This window comes from Lissotriton vulgaris, chromosome 11, assembly GCF_964263255.1.
Source record: "Lissotriton vulgaris chromosome 11, aLisVul1.2, whole genome shotgun sequence".
NCBI classification, from domain to species: Eukaryota; Metazoa; Chordata; class Amphibia; order Caudata; family Salamandridae; genus Lissotriton; species Lissotriton vulgaris.
Window position 1 is genome coordinate 329,913,692 of NC_141699.1, and position 25,949 is coordinate 329,939,640.

Below are 25,949 nucleotides of genomic sequence, written 5' to 3' on the forward strand. Positions count from 1 at the left end.
GTTGCTAGTTGCAACAATTGTATGACCCTGCTCTGACCCTCACAGCAGGCTCATAGAAAAGCTACAAGTAGGCCACAAAGGTCCTGGAAAAAAAAATTGCACTGCAACAGAAAGCAAATTACTGATAAGGAAGCAGGTGCCAGACCTGGAATTTTAAAACAGTGACACATTAATAAACTAACCCCAAATTAATTCATGTCAGTTGAAGCAGGGCAGGCGTACTTGCTTTTCCCCCCCCATAATCTACAGTGATGATGAACCAGAGGGTGGCATTGATGTAACAGAGGGTGGCATGGGTGAAACAGAGGGTGGCAGTGGTGAAACAAAGGGGGCTGGGAACCTGTGATGATGAACCAGACGTAGAAACAACATAGTCGCGACCGTTGTGAGCCAAACCCTCGCGAACTGGCAGAAACCCTTGCGAACACAAAAAAAATCCGCAAATTCGCGAGAATTCGCAGAATTTGCGGATTGCGAGTTCGTAAATACGCAAATTCGCGAACGCCAGATTCGCAAAATTCGCCCATGCTTGGGTCGCCCCTTTTAACATTGGTGGCAGCGACGCGATACGAACCTACGTCTAAGAGATCGTACCACTGACACACTACCTGAACGAGCACACAACAGCAATGAGAGAAAGAAGCAACCATGATCTCCACAGAGATGAGCGAGAAGACCACTTTCGATAAAGACCTTTTGGGAGATTACACCCACAAAGAACTAACACAGTTCTGCAAAGAACTCAGCATCGCTAGCACAGGTCTTCAGCACCAAGGAAGACTTCCAGAAAGCTCTATCAGCCTGGGTAGAGTCTGGGGCCCCACTTCCCCCACCAGAAGGAGACGGCGGAGAGAGGGAGCCACGGACTGAACCCAGCGCCCCGGGAGGCGAGAGAACTGACTCCCTGGCCCGAAGCCCCAGCACGGAGAGGGGTCTGTCATCAGAGGAGCTGACCGACCGAGATCGAAGCCACGAACTAGAGCTAGTGAGCCTCAAAATAGAAAGAGAGCTCAAGCTGGCCGAGAAAAAATTGGCCGTCAAACAATTAAGGTTGGAAGGAGAGCTAGAGGAAAAGAAGCTCCAGAGGGAGCATGAAGGAAGAAAACTCCAACTCGAGCATGAGCACGGCCTGAAAGAAATAGAGCTGAAAGCCAGAACTGAAGAAACCCGACCCCCGGGAACCAGAGAAACGCTTCCCCCGATGGAGGCCAAAGTACACATCCCCAAAGACGCCGTGAAAGAATACTACAAGGGAGATGACATCCAGCAATGGTTTAAAGCGTACGAAGTCGCCATGTCCTCCCACCGAATCCCAGAGAAGGATTGGGGGGCCGGCTTGTGGGGACGCTTCCTCAGCGAGGGAAGAGACACCTTGCTGGACCAGCCCGCCGCCGCCAAGCTAAATTCCTACCCGCACATGAAGGACGCTCTACTAGCCCGCTACGGGCATACCCCTTGAGATGTATCGCCAGCGATTTAGAGACTGCAAGAAAATCCCCTGCACCACATGGGTGGAATATGTGAATTTCTACAGCCAGGCCTTAGAAGGGTGGATCAAGGGCAGCAAAGTGACCACCTTCGAGGGCCTGGTCGACCTCATCACCTATGAACACCTTTCCGCAAACTGCTTTGTGGAGCTGAGACAGCACCTCCAAGCCAGCAAACTAGCCGACCCCCGAAAGCTGGCTGTCGAGGCCGATCGTTGGGTGAACACCCGGGTCCAGAGGGGGCCCGTGTGGGACTACAACAGGAACGCCCAAGGATCTTCCCGCCAGAGAGGAGGGGGGGTCGAGGTAGGCAGCAAGGGTCCCAGTCAGGGCTCCAGCGTAGTCCCCACCAAAACCAGCCACCCAACTCCCCTCCCTTGACTAGGGCAGCTCCTCCCGCCAGTAGACAGGGCCCCAGCGCCAGCATAGCCTGCTACAAATGTCAGCAACCAGGGCATTATGCCGGTGATCCCCAATGCCCCCTGAACAAGAGACCTGCCGCTGCGAGTCCCCCCACGCACCATCTAGCCTCCGTAGCGATAGAAGAAGAAGGGATGAAGGACCCTGAGGGGTGGGAGCCCGCAGCATTGGTATTAGTCTCCCTAGGGAATAGAGAGATGGTCCCAGGAGACCCCTTGCCCGACAACACTGAGAAATACCGTCAACAAGTCATGATCAACGGGCGCAGCATAGGGGGCCTCCGCAACACAGGAGCCAGCATCACATCAGTAAGGTATACCCTGGTCACATAGCCTCAGATCATCCCCCCACGCCTCCTGAGGGTGATCACAGCCGACAACTCTATCCGCACCTGCCGAATAGCCCAGGTCCCGTTTGAGTGGGGGGTGAGTCTCCGGTGTCTTACGGGTAGCGGTCCGCACTGACATGCCAGTGGACTGTCTACTGGGGAACGACCTGGAGAGCTCCCTGTGGAAGCAGGTAGAACGAAGGACTCATCTCGAGATGATGGGCCTGCCCGACTGGGCCTGCGTGAGCACACGAGCCATGACGGCCAGGATGGCCACCCCCGGGGAAGTGGAACCCGAGATCCCTAGCCCAGCCTCTGACGCCTTGGAGGGCAGCGAGCATCCCGAGGTCCTCGACCTTCCACCCGGTGAAGAAATTGACCCCGACGACGGTCCCCTAGGACCTCCTGTCGAACCGATCCCAACCCTGAATGACCTCCCCGAGTTAGCCCAGTGGCGACCGGAAGGAGGACTTTTCCGAGAAGAGTTCTGCCTGGAACAGACCTCCTGTCCTCTCCTTGGTTGGGCCGCAGCATCAGGCCACCGCCCAGGCTGCCGGAGACTAGTCCGACTCCCATTTCATCTATTGGGAAAATGGCCTATTATATAGTGAGCAGAAAACCGCAGAACTGGGGTCAGCGCGGGTGCTGGTGGTACCCCTATATTTCCGCGGTTTCCTCCTGAACCTGGCCCATGATGTGCCCCTGGCGGGACACTTGGGCCAGGACAAGACCTATCAGCGCCTAGTTACCCATTTTTATTGGCCCCGCATGCGCGCCAATGTGGAGACCCACTGCAAGTCCTGCCCCACGTGCCAGGCCAGCGGAAAGAGCGGGGGAAGCGCAAGGCTCCTCTCCAACCCTTCCCTGTTGTCAGTACCCCATTTGAACGGGTGGGAATAGACCTTGTGGGACCCCCGGACCTCCTTCGGTCACCGGTTCATCCTTGCCTTGGTAGTTCACGCCACCCGGTACCCTGAGGCCATTCCCTTCAGGACGGTGACGGCCCCCGTAGTGGGGCGGGCCCTCATGGGGATCTTCTCCCGGGTGGGATTCCCGCGAGAAGTGGTAAGTGACCGAGGTACAAACTTCATCTCGAGGTACATGAAGTCCCTGTGGCAACAGTGTGGGGTGACGTACAAGTTCACCACCCCCTATCACCCTCAAGGTAACGGCCTGGTTGAGCGATTCAACCGCACCCTCAAAGGAATGATCATGGGTCTCAAGGAGCCCCTGAGGCGCAAGTGGGACATCCTCCTACCCTGCCTCCTGTTCGCCTACCGAGAAGTCCCCCAGAAATCCTTGGGGTTCAGCCCCTTCGAGCTGCTCTACGGGCACCCCATCCGGGGACCCCTCAGGTCAAGGAAGGTTGGGAAGTGGCCCCCCTGAATCCACCCCCAGATGGATTCTCATACATTCTGGCCCTCGGGAACCAGACTTGGAAGTTCCGTGAGCTGGCCGAGGCAAACCTCGAGGCCAGCCAAGAAGAAATGAAACGCTGGTACGACCAGAACGCCACTCTGGTCGAGTTTCAGCCTGGCCAACAGGTTTGGGTAATGGCCCTGGTGGAACCTTGTGCCCTTCAGGACAAGTGGACCGGGCCCTTCAAAGTGGTGGAACGAAAAAGCCAGGTCACATATCTCATCGATATGCAGTCAGCCAGAAACACCCTAAGGGTTCTCCACGTGAACCGCCTCAAACCCCACTTCGTACGGTCCGAGTTGGGCTTGCTCCTCGCCACCTACGACGGAGCGGAAGAGGACATGGAGCCTCTCCCCGATCTCCTGTGTGCGAAGGAAAAAGATGGCTCCGTAGAGGGAGTGGGTCTCTCCTCCTCCCTCACCCCCGAGCAGCGTGAATACTGTTGCCGGTTGCTGGGACAGTTCTCTGACCTCTTTTCCCTCACCCCCGGTGTCACCAGCTGGTGCGTCCACAACGTAGACACCAGGGAAAGCCCTCCAGTACGGCACAGAGCCTACCCTGTCCCTGACCGAGTCCGAGCCTGTATCAAGGCCGAAGTTTCTAAAATGTTAGCCTTGGGAGTGGTCGAGGCCTCTGACAGCCCATGGGCTAGCCCCGTGGTCCTGGTTCCGAATGCGGACTCCCCCGGCGCTGTTCCCGAGCTGAGATTCTGCGTAGACTACCGCGGGCTGAACGTAGTCACCAGGACCGACGCACACCCCATTCCCCGAGCCGACAAGCTCATTGACCGCCTAGGGTCGGCTCGATATCTCAGTACCTTTGTTCTGACCAGTGGGTACTGGTGATGGAGCGGTAATTTCTTCTGGTAGTTTCTCAATGCAAAACCTTCATGCTACCTCTAATTTACCGATCAAAAGGTGTTGGGCCCTTCACACCATGTATTACCTTCAGGAGACTTTAAATAAAGATGAACAGTCAAAAATGCAATTATTATTTTAAGCCAATAAATATAGTTGTTGAGTATTTAAAGGGTTTTATTTTCTAGTCAAAAGTTAAATTTTCTCTGACCCTTTATTCATTAGTAAAATATCAATCAGGTTACAGAATTTGGAAATCAGGAAAAATAGCATTAATACAGAACATATTACAGTCTGTATATAAGCATCACACTTAGAAAAGGAAATGTGGCGCAAATTTCAGTCAAAACTCTTAAAGAGTTTCTAAGAAAAAAATAGTCTTGCAAAGCTAATCAATAATTAAATAGTTGGCAAACATCTCCCATAAAGAGAAATAAATGCATAAGACAAATAAATCTTTTCAGACCTAAATAATTAGTCAAAGCATAAACTTAAAGTTTAGCATCTAAATCTAAAGAGCCTTTCTATCTGTTGCTGCTCTGTGCATCTCAGTGTCTAAAGAGCAAGCAGGGAGTGAGATAGCCCCTCCTTCACCAGACCTCAAAGGAATGTGGCCTGCAGTGCCAAAATATGACGTGAAAGCAAGAAGCCTCCCCCTGACTCTCCTCGGACGCTTCACAGTCTCCCGGGACGTTTCTCGTACCTAACCCATAGAATGAAGCAAAGCCTAAGCCAAAATGAGCAAGAAGCCAGCTGTTTTAAGAAAGCCAGCCCCTCCTCCGGAGAGGTCAGTATTTATACACAAGATTTTGGCAGACTACACAAAATGTTGCATCTCAGGAAAACCTGTACGTGATTGGTCAGTCATGATGGCATGAGTTCTCACTACCCTGACTCATTCTAAAAAAAACCTGACTTAACAAAAGAAGCATACATGAATAATACATTTATAAACGTTTGCAACAATTGCTAGGGAAAATGTTTCATTCGAATTCTTCCTTCCTTTCACAGTGCAGTCAGATGGATACTTTTAACTAACTGGTACATTGGCACAGTCACAAGAATGTACAGTTCAAGATGTCCTTGACTCCTTCCGCAGTTTGAGTCAATCTGGTGTCTGCACATGCTCTCTTCTCTTTCAAAGCAAGCCATAGCCTTGCTGGTTTCACAGGCAGCCATTTAATGGTAGGCCCAAAAATAAAACAAACACAAATAGAATATTAATTTCATGTAAATCAGCCCATTATGTTTCACAACTCCATACTAATACCCCTTATAAATGTTTACCTAGCCAAGCTATTAGTTTCAAGCAACTTTTCTATTATTTATGACAACATGCAAAATAAATGTGCAACATAGCATTTTTATGCTTTAGTGTAAAATTTAAAAGCACACACAGTTAATATAGCGCACACAGTTAATACAACACACACAGCAACATGCTTTAGTGTTTTAGATAGCTTTTCATGCAAAAAGCATTTAGCCCCCTGTGTAGTGTTGGGTGCATTATTAATTCATACACATTATAAAAAGAGGTGTTATTAACTGAAAATATTTATTAAAATATGCAACAAGTCAAAGTCTCTTAAGACAGAAATAGTAAATTTACAGCCTGATTCATGAAAACTGAATTCTGCGAATTTTAAATTGCGATTGACAGCGAATCGCAATTTAGAATTCGCAGACCGGCATTCATCAAAATCTGCGAGGAAATAAAGCGATTCGCACGCGGCCGCAAAAAGCGTTAGCGATTATTGAAGATCGCAGAAAAATCACTATTACGGTCAACATCCATGTAGGAAATGCGATATCGCAATTTGCGAGATCGCTAAATGCGATCTCGCTATTAGCGAGATCGCAATAACGGGAAGTCGCATTTCGAGCACAGTGATGACATCACAACCAGGAAGCAGGCAGTTACCACCCCCATTCAGAACAGTGAGGCTGATCTCGAGTCTGCATCTCACAGAGCTCCTTCCAGGACACCTCCAAACTTCCCAATCCTTCACCTTTGTGACTGCAGCAATGGCAGAGGATGCAGCAGCAGGGCCCAGTGACACCGGGCGCAAGCGGAAGCTCAACTTTTCTGAGCAGGAGTTGGAGCACCTGATTGACGGAGTGTTGACAACCAACCCAAAACTATTTGGAAAGGACTCCAGGAGGGTGCCTGAGGCGGAGAAACGCCGAATCTGGTTGGGGATTGCCGCAAAAGTCAACGCTGTGGGCGTGACACACAGGTCGCTCGAGGAGCTGAAAAAGAGGTGGTACGACCTCCGAGGTCGTGCCAAGGAGAGGGTGGCAGAGAGGCTGGGCGAACCCTGGCTACTGGAGGTGGAGATCCTACAGTCCCTCCCAACACCCCCTTGGAGGACCGCGTGGAGGACACACTTGAGCGAGAGGCGTGCATAGGGGTCATCAATCTGGACTCATCCAGACCCACCCAAGACAGCCAGGGTAAGTGGCATGCGACTGCGACCCTGTCCCCTAACAATGGTCATGACCCTATAGCCTCCCATAATCATCCCAAGTCATGCAATCCATGCAGAATAGGTCATGCCCAAAAGCATTGTGGGACATGTAGTCTGGCCACAATGTACAAAAACCCCAATGCAGCCAGACATGACCCAAAGTACGCAATGCCACAGCCAGTCAGGGAATGTCAGCCAGCATGCATGTAGCAATGCACGTGTGACAGATACATGCAATTAATCTACGTCCACTTCCCCTCACAGGTGGCGCCGACAACAGCAGCAGTCACAGCGACAGGCTGCTCATAGACGAGGCACCAGAGGATGCAGAGGAGGTTCCAACAGCCACACATCCTGCACCATCAGGCGCTGCACCTATCCCCGCAGCCAGAGCAGCACCATCTGCGCCAGCACCATCAGGCGCAACACCTATCCCCGCTGCCAGAGCAGCACCATCTGCGCCAGCACCATCAGGCGCAGCACCTATCCCCGCAGCCAGAGCAGCACCATCTGCACCAGCACCATCAGGCGCAGCACCTATCCCTGCTGCCAGAGCAGCACCATCTGCGCCAGCACCATCAGACGCTGCACCATTGACAACCGCTACACCACCACCAGCGGGTAACTCTACATCTGGTGCTGCTAGTGCGGTGACAGTGCGCACACCCACTGTGGGCAGCCAGCACAGCAGACATGGCAGGGATCGCCAGCAGGGCGCAGCACGCAGCGGCAGGAGGGGGATGGCTGTGTGCGTGCCAGGGCTCAGCATAGAGCACCGGATGCTGCGCATCCATCAGTTGCAGGCACGACGGCAAGGGGCTATCCAACTCCAGCTCCACAACATTGGCCGCAATGTCGCAAATGTGTCTGACAGAATGGAGCGCATGGCAACTGCCATGGAGGCTAACACTGCGGCCCTCATATCGCAGCGCAACACCGCCCGCCACTGCCACCGCCAGCTACTGACGCGGCTATCAGCCTACACGCGCTCAAACTATGTCATTGGGAATGCCACCTCCCAGCTCTCACGTCGCTCCCTGGCTATGCAGCAGCAGCAGATGGTGCAATGCTGCGAGGATGTGGCACGGGTCTTGGAGCAGGTCACCAGTGCCGTACTGGCACTACACCCTACTGGGCCAGGCAATGTTGGTGGGGACGACACCAGTGAGGGCACCTCCAGTGTCAGCAGCCTGTCTGCCTCACAGGTTGGTGTGCTACGCCGCAGCACCAGGCCCACTGCAGGGTCACGTGCCGTCCCAGAGGAAGAGCCAGAGAGGCGTTTGGGTGCTGCGCGCCGGAGGCGCACTTGACTTAACTGTACATTGGCAGGGACATGCTGATGATATAAGCATGTCCTGTGTGTTGTCTGGAGCAGTATGGCGCAATATTGCTTGCATGTAAAGAATAGCAAAATTACATTATTATTGTGCCTTTAACAATAATATTTATTCTAGCATTGTACATCAGCCTCCTATCATTATTTCTATTGGCTTGCAATTGTGATTTGTTGGGTGAGGGGAGTGGGTGCACTAGAAACTGTTCATTGTGATGCGGTTGCGGCGTCTGTGTCCTTCAGCTGGGTTCTCCCCGCGTGTATGACGCACATGTGCAGGTGGCCGGTCGTCCCCTTCCGACTTACTGCCAGAGACCTTTACAGGTATCCGGCGCTTGGTAGCAATGTTGTGTAGTATTGGACACACATCCACAATGCGGCAGCACACATCAGGACTGTAGTACATGGCCCCACCAGTCTTGTGCAGTATGTGGAATCTGCTCTTCAGTAGCCCAAATGTCCTCTCAATGCAATTCCTTGTGCGTATGTGTGCAACATTGTAGCGCCGTTGCTCTGGTGTAGCCAGGTTGAGGTATGGGGTGAGGAGGTATTCACGTAGGGCATAGCCACTGTCACCTGAATGAGTGGAGCATAGGGTGAGTGCCTGTGCAGCGCAGCTACTTCATCGCAATGTAACATTGTGGGCCAAGTGTACTTACCAAGTAGGTGTCCTTCACCAAAGTCTCCCCTGGCCAGTCGTGTGTGGAGGCCGCAGTGCCGGAATATGAAGGAGTCATGTGTACTCCCCGGGTACTGTGCCACTATGTTCGTGATGTATGTCTTAGCATTGCACACCATCTGGATGTTGAGGGAGTGGTAGGACTTGCAATTGCGGTACATGTACTCCGTTGCAGCTGGTGGGCAGATGTGGATGTGGGTACAGTCAATGCATCCTATCACATGTGGGAAATGCGCAACATTGTAGAATTGATGCTTGGTCTCATCCAAATCCTGTTGGCTGGTGGGAAATTTTATGTTGTGGTGTAGCTGGGTCAGCATTGCGTCTAGGAAACTACTTAGGCAGCGGGACATGGTGGGCTGGGATATCCCCCCAGCAGCCGCAACTATCCCCTGGAAGCTCCCGAAGGCCAGAAGGTGCAGGCTACACAATACCTGGACATGTGTGGGCACGGCATTGGTCCGCCTTGTTGGGTGCTGCATCAGGGGGTCAAGGTCCTGAATTAGCTTGATGATCATTGGTACTTTGCGTATATTTGCTCCCTGAAAAGGCCCAGCAGGGCGACCCGCTGGCGGAACATCCTCTCCTGGAATCTGCGTCTCCTCCGTGCTGCTCGCTATAGCCTTCGCCGCCTGACCACCATGTAGAGTCCTGGCATTGTGAGACGCCTTATGCTGATGCTGCATCTCCTTAAGTGTGTTTGGTCAGGACTGCACCTGTTACTGATTGGGCAACGGATTTTCAAAAAAACAAATCCTATGCCTTTGATGGTTACCACCTGCTTTGGGTTGTCCTTAAGTTGCGCCTCGCAAACAGCGATTTAGGGGTTTTTCGCTATTTGCGATTTTTCATGAATAGCGATAGCGATTGTATTGCCATTTTGCAATTTTATTCGCAGAATCCGTGGTTTCTCGCAAATTCCGCTTCGCTAATGGTCTACTGCCGGGGTCCTGCGAATGTTTTTGCGATTTCGCAATTCTGTGTTTGCGAATTCGCACTTTTCTTCTAGAATACCGATTTTGACTATTGCGCTCGCAATTGCTTTTTCGCAGCTATTGCGATCGCAATTTCGGTTCATGAATCAGGCTGTTAGACTGCAAGGGATGAGCTGGGAAGAGAGAAACATATTCTATTAATCTTCAATGCTAAAAAGGCCACTTTTCTCTACATTGCAAAAACACATGTTAATTCAGCAAAAGCATTTCAGAGTGAATAGGCCTCACTTTCATATTTTTCATGTGCCATGTTTTTAACTTGCACCAAAAGGTGCGTGGCAATTTAAATGCAGTCTGTCTGAAGCACAAACAATAAAACAATGCCTGACTGCAGATGAAATCTGCTCCATCAGTGGCAGATCGCCCTCACGGAAGGGACCAAGGAAATATCCGCTTTCTCCACTCGGGATGGTCACTACCACTTCAGAGTGATGCCCCTCGGTATAAAAAATGCCCCCGCCACCTTCCAGAGGCTGGTTAACCAGGTACTGGCAGAGTTGGAGGGGTTCAGCGCAGCCTACCTCGATGATATTGCGGTGTTCAGTGCCCACTGGTCCGAACACCTACAACACCTCTGGGAGGTGTTGGAGGCCCAGCGCCGTGCGAACCTCACCATTAAAGCCAGCAAATGCCAAATAGGACAGGGATCAGTGATCTACCTAGGACACCAGGTCGGAAGCGGCCTTGTAGCCCCCCTCCAACCCAAGATCGATGCAATCAATGCCTGGGAGGCCCCCACAACGCAAACCGAAGTGTGGGCTTTCCTGGGACTCACGGGGTACTATCGTAGGTTCATAAAGGGTTATGGCAGCATTGTAGGCATCCTCACAAAATTGACCCCTAAAAAGAACCCAATGAAAGTTAGTCCGACCCCCGCCAGTCAGAAGGCGCTGGAAGATTTGAAGGTTGCCATGTGCACCGCCCCATTACTGCAGGCCCCCGATTACTCCTGAGAGTTCGTGGTCCACCCGGACGCCTCCGAGCACGGCATCGGAGCAGTCCTCTCCCAGGTAGACGACAAGGGTATCGATCACCCCGTGGCACTCATTAGCTGGAGGCTACTCCCTCGCGAGCAAAGGTGGAGCACCATTGAGCGGGAGGCCTTCGCGGTGGTTTGGGCCCTGAAGAAGTTGAGGCCGTACCTGTTCGGTACTCACTTCCTGGTCCAAACCGACCACCGACCTCTCCTGTGGCTAATGCAAATGAGAGGGGAGAACCCCAAATTGCTACGCTGGTCCATCTGCCTCCAGGGGATGGATTTTACTGTTGAGCACCGACCCGTTGCTGACCACGCCAACGCGGACGGCCTTTCCCGGTTCTTCCAGCTCAGTGAAGAGAACGCCCAAGAGGATGGGTAGTTCTCTCTGCCTTTCAGCTGGGGGGGACACGTGTTGGACCTGGCCTCGTGGTGATGTTCCCCCCGATCCTCGGCACCCTGCACACACAGCCCTGCACCCCGAGAACCACTGGTTGGCCTGTCCCCGGTCCGCCCAGAGCCCTACCCCACACTCCCCGCATGCTCTGACCTGGTGCCCCGTCCCTACATCCCTACCCGTGGCCACCGGTCACCATTATTGCCAAACAGGCCCCCCGGCCACCATTTTCCCTTCCCGCAGTCCCTGGCTCTGCAGCCCTTGGCCGACCACGGCCCCAGAGAAGCTTAGGCGGCAGATGCGCCATGACCTGGCTGGGGGGTAAAGGGACCTCGAAGTACCCAGGATAAAAGAATTCCATAGCACCTCCGGCCTCCTCCCGAGAGACTGGTTTCTCTCGCACCTCTGGCCTGCCCCTGGGGACTGGTTTCAATCACCCCTCTGGCCTCCCAGAGAGTTGGCTCCAGACCTTGATGGACGTCTGGGAATCCCCGGATGCATCTTCTAAAGCATCAAAGAGGCCAACCGACGGGAGACGCTGCTGACCCGACCCGGACCACGAGGTCGCCTCCTGCGAGGGTCTGGACATCAAAGGCCCACTGGACTATATGAAGACCTGCCCCAGAACTAGCGGGCAGTTGTATCCTGGACAAGAAAGCCCTGCTGATCTAATCGCGGCTGACCTTGAGGAGAGGCCGAACTTTGCACCCTACAAGCCCTGCGGACGCTGTCACGGCTCACACTCGAAAAGAAACAACTAAGATCCCGGAGCCCTGCTGACCTCGTCGCAGCTCATCTTTGGAACTCTAAAGGACTACGCTGAACATCCTGAGCCCTGCTGACGCTGTTGCGGCTCCCCATGAACTAACAGTACCTCGGTGCACTCCGGATCGAGCCCTGCTGACCTCGTCCCGGCTTGAGGAGTACTCTTGACCTGCTGGACCATCGACGGTACCAACCCGACCTGACTCGACCCGAAGTGAGTAGAACAGTCAGTACAACCTCCAACTTCCATATCCCCCCCGGCCCGAGGATTGAGGGCTGTGCGCAGGGTACGGGACGTACTGGCCTACTACTGAGACTGTCCCGCTTGCCTATTCCTTCCAACCAAGACTTTATGATCCGTCGAGCATTGTAAATATTGATTCCTTATAACTGTGATAAAGAACGTGCTTACTCAAGATCCACGGTGTGGTGTCCGTACAAAAGTGTGGTGTGAGCTCAGTGTGTACGATCATAGAGTCCTCCCCGGCGGGGACCGCACAATAAGACTCTGTATTTGTGGGAGTGGAGGATTCCGGGGTGGTCGGGAGAGTACATCCTGACCCCTGGGGTCACCCCTTATAACACATATCCTGTCCCCCTGGGATCGCCCCTTCTAACATTGGTGGCAAGCGACGGGATCCGAGCCGACATCTATAGATCGTACAGTAAACGACTGACACACTACCTAAACGAAGACCCAAGAACAGTAGGAGAAAAAGAGCAACCACGAGTCCCACTGGAACGAGCGAGAAGCCCACATTCCAACAGGACCGTCTAGAGGAGTACACCCACAAAGATCTAAAACAATTCTGTAAGGACTTTCGCATTGCTACCACTGGTTTAAGCACCAAAGAAGACTTTCAGAAAGCCCTGAAAGCCTGGGTAGAGTCCGGGGCCCCTCTTCCCCCATCGGAAGGAGACGGCGTTGAAGAGTGGCCGCAGAACGAAACCAGGGCCCGAGAAGAAGAGAGAACCGACTCCCTAACACGGAGTAGCAACACAGAGACGGATCTGTCCCCAGAGGAGCTGACGGACCGGGAAAGAAACCGAATCCACGAGTTAGAACTAGCTAGACTCAAGATCTAAGGAGAACTCAAGTTGGCTGAAAAAAAGTTGGCAGTCGAACAATTGCGAGTACAAGGAGAATTGGAGGAAAAGAAGCTCCAGAGAGAGCATGAAGGAAAGAAACTTCAACTAGAACATGAGCGCAGCCTTAAGGAAATCGAGCTCAAAGCAAGGAGCGACGAGACCAGACCCCCAGGGAACCGGGAGACCCCTTCCCCGGTGGAGGCCAAAGTCCACATCCCCAAGGATGTAGTGAAGGAGTACTACAAGGGAGGGGCAATCCTAAGACTCCTAAATGAATTACCAGGCTTGAGTCATTTAAAATCATGCGACTTGGAATCAGTAGAGTTTAAACCAAACCCTTTCCAACCAGGCTCCCATTCCACGATAACAACCTGGACTGATCACATCATCACAGAACAAATCCTGACCCACTGAGAGGATTTTGCCTCATGGGGTAGTGATCTAAAAAAAAGGGGAGCCAGCTCGATATCCCAGTACGTTGCGGAAACAAAATCCAAAACGAGGCCTCCTAAAAAACGCTAAAGGACCAGAGTTAAGAGGCAGCATAGAAGAAGAAGGCCACCAACTCAGGCAAATCACAATCACGATTGCCCGTCAGGTGAATGACCTGCCCGAAAGCCACCAACATGCCCCTCTGGCATCAATCCATAGGAACACAGACTGAACCAACAGTAGACCAATGGTTGGGAAAGAGCAGGGCTGTACGTTCTGTTCATGGAACGTCTATGGTCTAAAAGCGAAGCTGGAGGAAGAAGACTTTATTGAGTTTATCACTCAATTTAAAATACTAATGCTCCAGGAAACTTGGCAGACAACAAACACGCCTCTTGTGGGATACAAAGAATTCTTTACACCAGCACAAAAGGAGGCCCGCTCCGGCAGGACAAAAGGAGGCCTATCCATTTTCATATCGACGGACCTTCTATGGCAACTTAGTCACATTGACCTAGATTCTACATGGATACAATGCGTTAAAATTGAAATTTCCCCAAATATGGGCCTCTTGATCGTGAACCTCTATATGCACCCAGGCAGAAAACATAAGGGGAAGAGGATAAACAACTAGTTACTGCAATCAAGGCGTTAAAGTCCACCTATCGAAGCGAAAACATGCTTATAACAGGAGATTTTAATATGAATCTAATTCAATGTCAAGAGGGAAGCCTCCCCACCCACATTGTCCCCCGGCAGGGCAACCTTTGCAGACAAAGTGCAATAGGAAGGAAATGTGCCATGGAGTTGGAAGCCCTCCAATTGTACACCTTAAACGGAAGGGGTCATCTGGACACACCGGCTGCCCTAACGAGGGTTTCCAAAAATTCAGGATCAACCATAGACCCCGACCTATTCCTTTACATCAGAGACTTCCATATCCAGGAACATGGGGAAAGTGATCATTTCCCACAGACCTTCACTTTGACAATTGAAGAAAAAAAGTCTGAGCAAGCGCTGCCTCTATCCTTGAACACCCAAATCTTTAATTTACAATGGCTAAACTGGAATGAAGAAAACCTCTCCAATCTAATGGCTTCATGCCATGCATTGCTTTCACTATCTGACATAATAAAAGGACATATTAAAGACCTAGGAGTCCTTTGTAGCAGACTTAAACAAGAATTTCCAATCCAACCACAGAGGACAAAAAGCCATAAGAAACAGAGGAGGGAAATGGTACACCCCAAAGCTGTGACAACTAAAAAGGCAAATGAATGCATTTCTCAGGGCTGAACGAAAAAAGGATCCTCACTTTTCACAACAAACTCTGAAAACAATTGCAGCCTTAAAAAAAGAGCTAAAAAGAGAGACCAATCTGGCCAAGAGAATGCATAGGGAAAAACTAGCGCGTACTATACTCCATGCCAGTAAGCTGCAGAACTCAAAAGACTTTTGGGCAAAAATAAACTTCATGCTCAACGGTAAACATCGGCAGTTCAACTCAGACATGACTGACCAGCTTTGGTGTAGCCACATCGACTTATTATACAACACCCAGCATTGGTATTAGTCTCCCTAGGGAATAGAGAGATGGTCCCAGGAGAACCCTTGCCCGACAACACTGAGAAATACCGTCAACAAGTCATGATCAACGGGCGCAGCATAGGGGCCCTCCGCGACACAGGAGCCAGCATCACATCAGTAAGGGATACCCTAATCACGGAGTCCCAGATCATCCCCCACGCCTCCTGCAGGGTGATCACAGCCGACAACTCTATCCGCACCTGCCGAATAGCCTAGGTCCCGTTTGAGTGGGGGGGGAGTCTCCGGTGACTTACGGGTAGCGGTCCGCACTGACATGCCAGTGGACTGTCTATTGGGGAAGGACCTGGAGAGCTCCCTGTGGAAGCAGGTAGAACGAAGGACTCATCTCGAGATGATGGGCCTGCCCGACTGGGCCTGCGTGAGCACACGAGCCATGACGGCCAGGATGGCCACCCCCGGGGAAGTGGAACCCGAGATCACTAGCCCAGCCTCTGACGCCTTGGAGGGCAGCGAGCGTCCCGAGGTCCTCGACCTTCCACCCGGTGAAGAAATTGACCCCGACGACGGTCCCCTAGGACCTCCTGTCGAACCGATCCCAACCCTGAAAGACCTCCCCGAGTTAGCCCAGTGGCGACCGGAAGGAGGACCTTTCCGAGAAGAGTTCTGCATGGAACAGACCTCCTGTCCTCTCCTTGGTTGGGTCGCAGCAGCAGGCCGCCGCCCAGGCTGCCGGAGACCAGTCCGGCTCCCATTTCATCTATTGGGAAACGGCCTATTATATAGTGAGCAGAAAACCGCCGAACTGGGGTCAGCGCGGGTGCAGGTGGTACCCCTACATTTCCACGGTTTCCTCCTGAACCTGGCCCATGATGTGCCCCTGGCGGGACACTTGGGCCAGGACAAGACCTATCAGCGCCTAGTTACCCATTTTTATTGGCCCCGCATGCGCGCCGATGTGGAGACCCATTGCAAGTCCTGCCCCACGTGCCAGGCCAGCGGAAAGAGCGGGGGAAGCGCAAGGCTCCTCCCCAACCCTTCCCTGTTGTCAGTACCCCCTTTGAACGGGTAGGAATAGACATCGTGGGCCCCCTGGACCCCCGGACCTCCTTAGGCCACCGGTTCATCCTTGTCTTGGTAGTTCATGCCACCCGGTACCCTGAGGCCATTCCCCTCAGGACGATGACGGCCCCCGTAGTGGGGCGGGCCCTCATGGGGATCTTCTCCCGGGTGGGATTCCCGCGAGAAGTGGTAAGTGACCGAGGTACAAACTTCATCTCGAGGTACATGAAGTCCCCGTGGCAACTGTGTGGGGTGACGTACAAGTTCACCACCCCCTATCACCCTCAAGGTAACGGCCTGGTTGAGCGACCCTCAAAGGAATGATCATGGGTCTTGAGGAGCCCCTGAGGCGCAAGTGGGACATCCTCCTACCCTGCCTCCTGTTCACCTACCGAGAAGTCCCCCAGAAATCCTTGGGGTTCAGCCCCTTCGAGCTGCTCTACGGGCACCCCGTCCGGGGACCCCTCAGGTCAAGGAAGGTTGGGAAGTGGCCCCTCTGAATCCACCCCCAGATGGATTCTCATACATTCTGGCCCTCGGGAACCAGACTCGGAAGTTCCGGGAGCTGGCCGAGGCAAACCTCGAGGCCAGCCAAGAAGAAATGAAACGCTGGTACGACCAGAACGCCACTCTGGTCGAGTTTCAGCCTGGCCAACAGGTTTGGGTAATGGCCCCGGTGGAACCTTGTGCCCTTCAGGACAAGTGGACCGGGCCCTTCAAAGTGGTGGAACGAAAAAGCCAGGTCACATATCTCATCGATATGCAGTCAGCCAGAAACACCCTAAGGGTTCTCCACGTGAACCGCCTCAAACCCCACTTCGTACGGTCCGAGTTGGGCTTGCTCCTCGCCACCGAAGCGGAAGAGGACATGGAACCTCTCCCCGATCTCCTGTGTGCGAAGGAAAAAGATGGCTCCATAGAGGGAGTGGGTCTCTCCTCCTCCCTCACCCCCGAGCAGCGTTAAGACTGTTGCCGGTTGCTGGGACAGTTCTCTGACCTCTTTTCCCTCACCCCCGGTGTCACCAGCTGGTGCGTCCACAATGTGGACACCAGGGATAGCCCTCCGGTACGGCACAGAGCCTACCCTGTCCCTGACCGAGTCCGAGCCTGTATCAAGGCCGAAGTTTCCAAAATGTTAGCCTTGGGAGTGGTCGAGGCCTCTGACAGCCCATGGGCTAGCCCCGTGGTCCTGGTTCCGAAGGCGGACGCCCCCGGCGCTGTTCCCGAGCTGAGGTTCTGCGTAGACTACCACGGGCTGAACGTAGTCACCAGGACCGACGCACACCCCATTCCCCGAGCCGACGAGCTCATTGACCGCCTAGGGTCGGCTCGATATCTCAGTACCTTTGTTCTGACCAGTGGGTACTGGTGATGGAGCGGTAATTTCTTCTGGTAGTTTCTCAATGCAAAACCTTCATGCTACCTCTAATTTACCGATCAAAAGGTGTTGGGCCCTTCACACCATGTATAACCTTCAGGAGACTTTAAATAAAGATGAACAGTCAAAAATGCAATTATTATTTTAAGCCAATAAAGAGAGTTGTTGAGTATTTAAAGGGTTTTATTTTCTAGTCAAAAGTTAATTTTTCTCTGACCCTTTATTCATTAGTAAAATATCAATCAGGTTACAGAATTTGGAAAACAGGAAAAATAGCATTAATACAGAACATATTACAGTCTGTATATAAGCATCACACTTAGAAAAGGAAATGTGGCGCAAATTTCAGTCAAAACTCTTAAAGAGTTTCTAAGAAAAAAATAGTCTTGCAAAGCTAATCAATAATTAAATAGTTGGCAAACATCTCCCATAAAGAGAAATAAATGCATAAGACAAATAAATCTTTTCAGACCTAAATAATTAGTCAAAGCATAAACTTAAAGTTTAGCATCTAAATCTAAAGAGCCTTTCTATCTGTTGCTGCTCCGTGCATCTCAGTGTCTAAAGAGCAAGCAGGGAGTGAGATAGCCCCTCCTTCACCAGACCTCAAAGGAATGTGGCCTGCAGTGCCAAAATATGACGTGAAAGCAAGAACCCTCCCCCTGACTCTCCTCGGATGCTTCACAGTCTCCCGGGACGTTTCTCGTACCTAACCCATAGAATGAAGCAAAGCCTAGGCCAAAATGAGCAAGAAGCCAGCTGAGCTAAGAAAGCCAGCCCCTCCTCCGGAGAGGTCAGTATTTATACACAAAATTTTGGCAGACTACACAAAATGTTGCATCTCAGGAAAACCTGTACGTGATTGGTCAGTCATGATGGCATGAGTTCTCACTACCCTGACTCATTCTAAAAAAACCTGACTTTACCAGTTTTAACAAAAGAAGCATACATGAATAATACATTTATAAACGTTTGCAACAATTGCTAGGGAAAATGTTTCATTCGAATTCTTCCTTCCTTTCACAGTGCAGTCAGATGGATACTTTTAACTAACTGATACATTGGCACAGTCACAAGAATGTGCAGTTCAAGATGTCCTTGACTCCTTCCGCAGTTTGAGTCAATCTGGTGTCTGCGCATGCTCTCTTCTCTTTCAAAGCAAGCCATAGCCTTGCTGGTTCCACAGGCAGCCATTTAATGGTAGGCCCAAAAATAAAACAAACACAAATAGAATATTAATTTCATGTAAATCAGCCCATTATGTTTCCCAACTCCATACTAATACCCCTTATAAATGTTTACCTAGCCAAGCTATTAGTTTCAAGCAACTTTTCTATTATTTATGACAACATGCTAAATAAATGTGCAACATAGCATTTTTATGCTTTAGTGTAAAATTTAAAAGCACACACAATTAATATACCGCACACAGTTAATATAGCGCACACAGTTAATACAACACACACAGCAACATGCTTTAGTGTTTTAGATAGCTTTTCATGCAAAAAGCATTTAACCCCCTGTGTAGTGTTGGGTGCATTATTAATTCATACACATTATAAAAAGAGGTGTTATTAACTGAAAATATTTATTAAAATATGCAACAAGTCAAAGTCTCTTAAGACAGAAATAGTAAATTTACAGCCTGATTCATGAAAACCGAATTCTGCGAATTTTAAATTGCGATTGATGGCGAATCGCAATTTAGAATTCGCAGACCGGCATTCATCAAAATCTGCGAGGAAATAAAGCGATTTGCACGCGGCCGCAAAAAGCGATAGCGATTATTGAAAATCGCAGAAAAATCGCTATTACCGTCGACATCCGTGTAGGTATTGCGATATCGCAATTTGCGAGATCGCTAAATGCGATCTCGCTATTAGCGAGATCGCAAAAACGGGAAGTCGCATTTCGAGCACAGTGATGACATCACAACCAGGAAGCAGGCAGTTCCCACCCCCATTCAGAACAGTGAGGCTGATCTCGAGGCTGCATCTCACAGAGCACCTTCCAGGACACCTCCAAACTTCCCAATCCTTCACCTTTGTGACTGCAGCAATGGTAGAGGATGCAGCAGCAGGGCCCAGTGACACCGGGTGCAAGCGGAGCTCTGAGCATGAGTTGGAGCACCTGATTGACGGAGTGGTTGACAACCACCCAAAACTATTTGGAAAGGACTCCAGGAGGGTGCCTGAGGCGGAGAAACGCCGAATCTGGTTGGGGATTGCCGCAAAAGTCAACGCTGTGGGCGTGACACACAGGTCGCTCGAGGAGCTGAAAAAGAGATGGTACGACCTCCGAGGTCGTGCCAAGGAGAGGGTGGCAGAGAGGCTGGGCGAGACCCTGGCTACTGGAGGTGGAGATCCTACAGTCCCTCCCAACACCCCCTTGGAGGACCGCGTGGAGGACACACTTGAGCGAGAGGCGTGCATAGGGGTCATCAATCTGGACTCATCCCGACCCACCCAAGACAGCCAAGGTAAGTGGCATGTGACTGCGACCCTGTCCCCTAACAATGGCCATGACCCTATAGCCTCCCATAATCATCCCAAGTCATGCAATCCATGCAGAATAGGTCATGCCCAAAAGCATTGTGGGACATGTAGTCTGGCCACAATGTACAAAAACCCCAATGCAGCCAGACATGACCCAAAGTACGCAATGCCACAGCCAGTCAGGGAATGTCAGCCAGCATGCATGTAGCAACTGCACGTGTGACAGATACATGCAATTAATCTACGTCCACTTCCCCTCACAGGTGGCGCTGACAACAACAGCAGTGACAGCGACAGGCTGCTCATAGACGAGGCACCAGAGGATGCAGAGGAGGTGCCAACAGCCACACATCCTGCACCATCAGGCGCTGCACCTATCCCCGCAGCCAGAGCAGCACCATCTGCGCCAGCACCATCAGGCGCAGCACCTATCCCCGCTGCCAGAGCAGCACCATCTGCGCCAGCACCATCAGGTGCAGCACCTATCCCCGCAGCCAGAGCAGCACCATCTGCGCCAGCACCATCAGGCGCAGCACCTATCCCCGCTGCCAGAGCAGCACCATCTGCGCAAGCACCATCAGGCGCTGCACCATTGACAACCGCTACACCACCACCAGCGGGTACCTCTACATCTGGTGCTGCTAGTGCGGTGACAGTGCGCACACCCACTGTGGGCAGCCAGCACAGCAGGCATGGTAGGGATCGCCAGCAGGGCGCAGCACGCAGCAGCAGGAGGGGGATGGCTGTGTGCGTCCCAGGGCTCAGCATAGAGCGCCGGATGCTGCGCATCCATCAGTTGCAGGCACAACGGCAAGGGGCTATCCAACTCCAGCTCCACAACATTGGCCGCAATGTCGCAAATGTGTCCGACAGGATGGAGCGCATGACAACTGCCATGGAGGCTAACACTGCGGCCCTCATATCGCAGCGCAACACCGCCCGCCGCCGCCACCAACAGCTACTGACGCGGCTATCAGCCTACACGCACTCAAACTAGGTCATTGGGAATGCCACCTCCCAGCTCTCACGTCGCTCCCTGGCTATGCAGCAGCAGACGGTGCAATGCTGCGAGGATGTGGCACGGGTCTTGGAGCAGGTCACCAGTGCCGTACTGGCACTACACCCTACTGGGCCAGGCAATGTTGGTGGGGACGACACCAGTGAGGGCACCTCCAGTGTCAGCAGCCTGTCTGCCTCACAGGTTGGTGTGCTACGCCGCAGCACCAGGCCCACTGCAGGGTCACGTGCCGTCCCAGAGCAAGAGCCAGAGAGGCGTTTGGGTGCTGCGCGCTGGAGGCGCACTTGACTTAACTGTACATTGGCAGGGACATGCTGATGATATAGGCTTGTCCTGTGTATTGTCTGGAGCAGTATGGCACAATACTGCTTGCATGTAAAGAATAGCAAAATTACATTATTATTGTGCCTTTAACAATAATATTTATTCTAGCATTGTACATCGGCCTACTGTCATTATTTCTATTGGCATGCAATTGTGATTTGTTGGGTGAGGGGAGTGGCTGCACTAGAAACTGTTCATTGTGTTGTGGTTGCGGCGTCTGTGTCCTTCAGCTGGGTTCTCCCCGCGTGCATGACGCACATGTGCAGTTCAGCTGGGTTCTCCCCGCGTGCATGACGCACATGTGCAGGTGGCCGGTCGTCCCCTTCCGACTCACTGCCAGAGACCTCTACAGGTATCCGGCGCTTGGTAGCAATGTTGTGTAGTATTGCACACACAGCCACAATGCGGCAGCACACATCAGGACTGTAGTACATGGCCCCACCAGTCTTGTGCAGTATGCGGAATCTGCTCTTCAGTTGCCCAAATGTCCTCTCAATGCAATTCCTTGTGCGTATGTGTGCAACATTGTAGCGCCGTTGCTCTGGTGTAGCAGGGTTGAGGTATGGGGTGAGGAGGTATTCACGTAGGGCGTAGCCACTGTCACCTGAATGAGTGGAGCATAGGGTGAGTGCCTGTGCAGCGCAGCTACTTCATCGCAAAGTAACATTGTGGGCCAAGTGTACTTACCAAGTAGGTGTCCTTCACCAAAGTCTCCCCTGGCCAGTCATGTGTGGAGGCCGCAGTGCCGGAATATGAAGGAGTCATGTGTACTGTGCCACTATGTCCGTGATGTATGTCTTAGCATTGCACACCATCTGGATGTTGAGGGAGTGGTTGGACTTGCGATTGCGGTACATGTACTCCATTGCAGCTGGTGGGCAGATGTGGATGTGGGTACAGTCAATGCATCCTATCACATGTGGGAAATGCGCAACATTGTAGAATTGATGCTTGGTCTCATCCAAATCCTGTTGGCTGGTGGGAAATTTTATGTGGTGGTGTAGCTGGGTCAGCATTGCGTCTAGGAAACTACTTAGGCAGCGGGACATGGTGGGCTGGGATATCCCCCCAGCAGCCGCAACTATCCCCTGGAAGCTCCCGGAGGCCTGAAGGTGCAGGCTACACAATACCTGGACATGTGTGGGCACGGCATTGGTCCGCCTTGTTGGGTGCTGCATCAGGGGGTCAAGGTCCTGAATTAGCTTGATGATCATTGGCCCATTCAGGTGGTACTTTGCGTATATTTGCTCTCTGGTTTGGCCCAGCAGGGCGACCCGCTGGCGGAATATCCTCTCCTGGAATCTGCGTCTCCTCCGTGCTGCTCGCTGTAGCCTTCGCCGCCTGATCACCATGTAGAGTCCTGGCATTGTGAGGCGCCTTATGCTGATGCTGCATCTCCTTAAGTGTGTTTGGTCAGGCCTGCACCTGTTACTGATTGGGCAACGGATTTTCAAAAAAAAAATTCCTATGCCTTTGATGGTTACTACCTGCTTTGGGTTGTCCTTAAATTGCACCTCGCAAACAGCGATTTAGGGTTTTTTCGCTATTTGCGATTTTTCATGAATAGCGATAGCGATTGTATTGCGATTTTGCAATTTTATTCGCAGAATCCGTGGTTTCTCGCAAATTCCAATTCGCTAATGGTCTACTGACGGGGTTCTGCGAATGTTTTTGCGATTTCGCAATTCTGTGTTTGCGAATTCGCACTTTTCTTCTAGAATACCAATTTTGACTATTGCGCTCGCAATTGCTTTTTCGCAGCTATTGCGATCGCAATTTCGGTTCATGAATCAGGCTGTTAGACTGCAAGGGATGAGCTGGGAAGAGAGAAACATATTCTATTAATCTTCAATGCTAAAAAGGCCACTTTTCTCTACATTGCAAAAACACATGTTAATTCAGCAAAAGCATTTCAGAGTGAATAGGCCTCACTTTCATATTTTTCATGTGCCATGTTTTTAACTTGCACCAAAAGGTGCGTGGCAATTTAAATGCAGTCTGTCTGAAGCACAAAAAAATAAAACAATGTCTGACTGCAGATGAAATCTGCTCCATCACTGGCAGATCGCCCTCACGAAGGGACCAAGGAAAGATCCGCTTTCTCCACTCGGGATGGTCACTACCACTTCAGAGTGATGCCCTTCGGTATAAAAAATGCCCCCGCCACCTTCCAGAGGCTGGTTAACCAGGTACTGCAGGGTTGGAGGGGTTCAGCGCAGCCTACCTCGATGATATTGCGGTGTTCAGTGCCCACTGGTCCGAACACCTACAACACCTCTGGGAGGTGTTGGAGGCCCTGCGCCGTGCGAACCTCACCATTAAAGCCAGCAAATGCCAAATAGGACAGGGATCAGTGATCTACCTAGGACACCAGGTCGGAAGCGGCCTTGTAGCCCCCCTCCAACCCAAGATCGATGCAATCAATGCCTAGGAGGACCCCACGACGCAAACCGAAGTGCGGGCTTTCCTGGGACTCACGGGGTACTATCCTAGGTTCATAAAGGGGTATGGCAGCATTGTAGGCATCCTCACAGAATTGACCCCTAAAAAGAACCCAAAGAAAGTTAGTCCGACCCCCGCCAGCCAGAAGGCGCTGGAAGATTTGAAGGTTGCCATGTGCACCTCCCCATTACTGCAGGCCCCCGATTACTCCCGAGAGTTCGTGGTCCACCCGGAAGCCTCCGAGCACGGCATCGGAGCAGTCCTCTCCCAGGTAGACGACAAGGGTATGGATCACCCCGTGGCATTCATTAGCTGGAGGCTACTCCCTCGCGAGCAAAGGTGGAGCACCATTGAGCGGGAGGCCTTCGCGGTGGTTTGGGCCCTGAAGAAGTTGAGGCCGTACCTGTTCGATACTCACTTCCTGGTCCAAACCAACCACCGACCTCTCCGGTGGCTAATGCAAATGAGAGGGGAGAACCCCAAATTGCTACGCTGGTCCATCTGCCTCCAGGGGATGGATTTTACTGTTGAGCACCGACCCGTTGCTGACCACGCCAACGCGGAGGGCCTTTCCCGGTTCTTCCACCTCAGTGAAGAGAACGCCCAAGAGGATGGGTAGTTCTCTCTGCCTTTCAGCTGGGGGGGACGCGTGTTGGACCTGGCCCCGTGGCGTGGTTCCCCTCGATCCTCGGCACCCTGCACGCACAGCCCTGCACCCCGAGAACCACTGGTTGGCCTGTCCCCGGTCCGCCCAGAGCCCTACCCCACACTCCCCGCATGCTCTGACCTGGTGCCCCATCCCTACATCCCTACGTGTGGCCCCCGGTCACCATTATTGCCAAACAGGCCCCCCGGCCGCCATTTTCCCTTCCCGCAGTCCCTGGCTCTGCATCCCTTGGCCGACCCCGGCCCCAGAAAAGCTTAGGCGGCAGATGCGCCATGACCTGGCTGGGGGGTAAAGGGCCCTCGAAGTACCCAGGATCAAAGAATTCCATAGCACCTCCGGCCTCCTCCCGAGAGACTGGTTTCTCTCGCACCTCTGGTCTGCCCCTGGGGGCTGGTTTCGATCACCCCTCTGGCCTCCCAGAGAGTTGGCTCCAGACCTTGATGGACGTCTGGGAATCCCCGGACGCATCTTCTAAAGCATCAAAGAGGCCAACCGACGGGAGACGCTGCTGACCCGCCCCGGACCACGAGGTCGCCTCCTGCGAGGGTCCGGACATCAAAGGCCCACTGGACTATATGAAGGCCCGCCCCAGAGCTAGCGGGCAGTTGTATCCTGGACAAGAAAGCCCTGCTGATCTAATCGCGGCTGACCTTGAGGAGAGACGGAACTTTGCACCCTACGAGCCCTGCTGACGCTGTCACGGCTCACACTCGAAAAAAAAGAACTAAGGACTACGCTGAACATCCTGAGCCCTGCTGACGCTGTCGCAGCTCCCCATGAACTAACAGTACCTCGGTGCACTCCGGATCGAGCCCTGCTGACCTCGTCCCGGCTTGAGGAGTACTCTGGTCCTGCTGGACCATCGACGGTACCAACCCGACCTGACTCGACCCGAAGTGAGTAGAACAGTCAGTACCACCTCCAACTTCCATATCCCCCCGGCCGGTGGTTTGAGGGCTGTGCGCAGGGTACGGGACGTACTGGCCTACTACTGAGACTGTCCCGCTTGCCTATTCCTTCCAACCAAGACTTTGTGATCCGTCGAGCATTGTAAATATTGATTCCTTATAACTGTGATAAAGAACGTGCTTACTCAAGATCCACTGTGTGGTGTCCGTTCAAAAGTGTGGTGTGAGCTCAGTGTGTACGATCATAGAGTCCTCCCCGGCGGGGACCGCACGATAAGACTCGGCAGTATTTGTGGGAGTGGAGGATTCCGGGGTGGTCGGGAGAGTACATCCTGACCCCTGGGGTCACCCCTTCTAACACATATCCTGTTCCCCTGGGATCGCCCCTTCTAACATTGGTGGCAAGCGACGGGATCCGAGCCGACATCTATAGATCGTACAGTAAACGACTGACACACTACCTAA

General features: G+C 52.3%; 1 protein-coding gene and 1 pseudogene across 1 annotated transcript; both read left to right on the forward strand.

Moving 5' to 3' along the window:
• Nucleotides 1-2,372: 2,372 nt before the first annotated feature.
• Nucleotides 2,373-8,289, forward strand: LOC147679717 (uncharacterized). Its single transcript, XM_086942466.1, has 2 exons — nucleotides 2,373-2,754; nucleotides 7,244-8,289. The coding sequence occupies exons 1-2, from the start codon at nucleotides 2,373-2,375 to the stop codon at nucleotides 8,287-8,289; spliced, it is 1,428 nt and encodes a 475-aa protein (XP_086798592.1).
• A 7,217-nt stretch (nucleotides 8,290-15,506) lies between these two features.
• On the forward strand, nucleotides 15,507-21,431 carry LOC147679718 (uncharacterized; annotated as a pseudogene).
• Nucleotides 21,432-25,949: the final 4,518 nt, after the last annotated feature.

Bases quoted from the DNA above. Each gene is read 5' to 3' on its own strand.
- LOC147679717 (XM_086942466.1), top strand. From the start codon at position 2,373: ATGCCAGTGGACTGTCTACTGGGGAACGACCTGGAGAGCTCCCTGTGG. The intron at 2,755-7,243 runs GTTGGGCCGCAG...TTCCCCTCACAG, and splicing joins GACCTCCTGTCCTCTCCTTG to GTGGCGCCGACAACAGCAGC.